The sequence below is a fragment of the Etheostoma spectabile genome, chromosome 17 (assembly GCF_008692095.1).
Source record: "Etheostoma spectabile isolate EspeVRDwgs_2016 chromosome 17, UIUC_Espe_1.0, whole genome shotgun sequence".
Classification (NCBI taxonomy): Eukaryota; Metazoa; Chordata; class Actinopteri; order Perciformes; family Percidae; genus Etheostoma; species Etheostoma spectabile.
The window spans coordinates 23348981-23351709 of NC_045749.1; the positions used below are offsets into that span (position 1 = coordinate 23348981).

General features: G+C 42.3%; 2 protein-coding genes across 11 annotated transcripts in view; both read left to right on the forward strand.

The window, feature by feature from the left end:
* si:ch211-51a6.2 (neurotrypsin) overlaps positions 1 to 2729 on the forward strand; it is a 34724-nt gene that overhangs the window by 27031 nt on the left and 4964 nt on the right. The gene's annotated exons all lie outside the window — the stretch shown is intronic.
* Positions 952 to 2729, forward strand: part of zswim8 (zinc finger, SWIM-type containing 8) — a 37174-nt gene continuing 35396 nt past the window's right edge. For 6 of the 10 annotated variants that reach the window (XM_032541924.1, XM_032541928.1, XM_032541929.1 and 3 more), the window contains exon 1: positions 952 to 2701. In XM_032541924.1, the coding sequence (XP_032397815.1) occupies positions 2524 to 2701 (178 nt within the window). In that variant the 5' untranslated portion in view covers positions 952 to 2523. The remainder of the gene's footprint in view (positions 2702 to 2729) is intronic. The other 4 variants (XM_032541927.1, XM_032541931.1, XM_032541932.1 and 1 more) reach the window with 1 other exon arrangement.

The window sequence follows — 2729 nt, forward strand, 5'->3', positions numbered from 1 at the left end:
GCACCGAAAGAAAAGAAAGAACTTAAACAGCTACTCAGACACAAAACAATCTTTCATGCATTGGTAATAATTGAATATATCTAAATTGAAAATAAACAATTAAAGGTCCCATGACATGGAGCTCTTTGGATGCTTTTATATATATAGACCTTAGTGGTCCCTAATACTGTATCTGAAGTCTCTTTGATATAGACCTTAGTGGTCCCTTATACTGTATCTGAAGTCTCTTTATATAGACCTTAGTGTCCCTAATACTGTATCTGAAGTCTCTTTATAGACCTTAGGGTCCCCTAATACTGTATCTGAAGTCTCTTATATAGACCTTAGTGGTCCTTAATACTGTATCGAGTCTCTTTATATAGACCTAGTGGTCCCTAATACTGTATCTGAAGTCTCTTTTTATAGACCTTAGTGGTCCCCTAATTCTGTATCTGAAGTCTCTTTTATATAGACCTTAGTGGGCCCTAATACTGTATCTGAAGCTCTTTATATAGAACTTAGTGGTCCCCAATACTGTATCTGAAGGCTCTTTTATATAGACCTTAGTCTCAGAATTTGACTTTAATCTCAGAATTCAGACTTTAGTCTAAAAATTCTGACTTTATTCTCAGAATTCTGACTTTCATCTCAGAATTTGACTTTATTCTCAGAATTCTAGGCCCTATCCTCTTCCACACTATAGCTCACCTTGACAACAGGGTACGATCATGCAGTGCTCCTCAAGTAATGTGGCCAGAAGCTCTTAGGTCGGGGCTTATTTGTGGAGTAAGGTCATTTAAATTCATCAAAAGTCAAGAATTTAAATGTCCAGTGACTGGTTTGAAATGTCGCTCTACATGACGGTATGATTGAGTGTAGCCCATTCAGTTTGTTGACACCTCTCGTGACGGCACTCTTTCCCATCCGAGCTGAAAGCCATCAGTGGACGACTGCCTGTGTGGAGCTGGCAGCCGGAAGCTGTGATCAGCTGATGGAGGAGGAGCTGCGAGAGAGGTGAGCCATCTTCCCCCGGCAGAGTGATAGAGCCTGGATGTGAGGGATACGGGAAATCATCTGGGGATCCCGGTAACATTTAGAGGCAAAGACGATTATAAGAGGCAACTGACAACCAGTGTCAGTCGGGAAGGAGGCCATCTGAAGGACTCATCAGAATTTCTGCACCAGAGTTGACTGAGGAATATACCAGATTTTAACGTCTCTTATACTAATACAAAGAAAGGAAAACACTGAGCTAGGAGCGGGGATTAATATCGAAATATGAACCGTATGTGACCTAAGAAAATGCAAAAGTCCAGAAGATTTGTGATATAAATAAGCATGTAGTCCTTACAGTACGAAAGGTGTATAGCAACACCAGTCAATGTAAACAAATATTCAAGCTAGCTGAAGTTAGCCGATTGGATGTTAGCTTTCTATTGCTAGCTAACACATATAGCTTAGCTAATATAAGGTAGTTGTATCGAAGGAGAGCGAAGGTAAACCGACCTAAAGAAACCTGTCGTCCCTTTAAAACTATAACTAACCTCAGTATAGTCGTCTGCAGCAGATGACAGCCGTTTGTGGTATCACAATATGCAGTTATTAGCATAATTAGCCTTTTAGCTAACGTCGGCTAAATGATTTGCATTAGCAGCCCAGCATAACATTTATCTAGCTAGCACACTAAATGTAGAACAAAGAAGACATTTGGCAGTACAAAAGCGACGTATGTTTTTGACACTGACTCGTTTAAAATATATTGCTGTGAAATAGATTAAACACTTTCAGGATAGGTGTAATTTAACAGTTAATGCTACATCAGATAATCTTGCTAGCTAGCTAGATACCCAATGTAGTCCAGTTGATTGGTTGAAAAGAGCAGGACGCCGGGATGAAGGAAAACAACCGACTTCTTATAGAAAATAATTGACTTCTTAAAGATTTAATCATATCCCTAGCCACCGTTGTCGCAACTCTATGTGCATAACGTTAGTAGGTGGACATTTTCAGTTTTTCACTCCACACTCTTCGGTCTGTTTGACAGTAAGTTGAACAATACTTGGCTGGGGAGTTTGGCTCGTTTGTCCTTTCAGCGGCAGCAGTCGTTAATAGTACGTTACAGTCAAACCGACGACGGGGCCTACTGTGTAAGTAATAGGGTGTAAAGGGAGCCACAACTCAGCCAGGCAGCATGAAGGGATTCATCTAAATGACTAGTAAAATACGAAACCACCTCTAAACATAAGAAAAGTTACGTAAAGATACTTTTTAATTGTGGTTTTGCTGTGTGCATACTCCTACGGACTATTTAAAGTCGACCACCGCGTTGTCCGTTTGTATTATGTAGCTGTGTGTGAGGGCCCAGCGGTAAGCCTCTCAGCTGTGTTTTGGTTGCTAGTGGCCTCCCCTCCCCCAGTCTTGAGACGCTTGATTCTCCCCGAGTGTTGGACACTGTCCGCCGGGTTTCCCCTTGCGTTTTGAAGGAAGGCCGTGGCCTCAAGTCGCAGTCCTCTGGACTTCGAAGCCGTTTAAAAAGTGGATGTAATGGAACTGATGTTCGCCGAGTGGGAGGATGGGGAGAGGTTCTCCTTCGAAGACTCGGACCGGTTCGAGGAAGACTCTCTGTGCTCCTTCATCTCAGAGGCCGAGAGCCTCTGTCAGAACTGGAGAGGATGGAGGAAGCAGTCCGCTGGACCCAACTCCCCTACTGTCAAGATTAAAGGTTGGTCAAGGATTTATTTACACACACA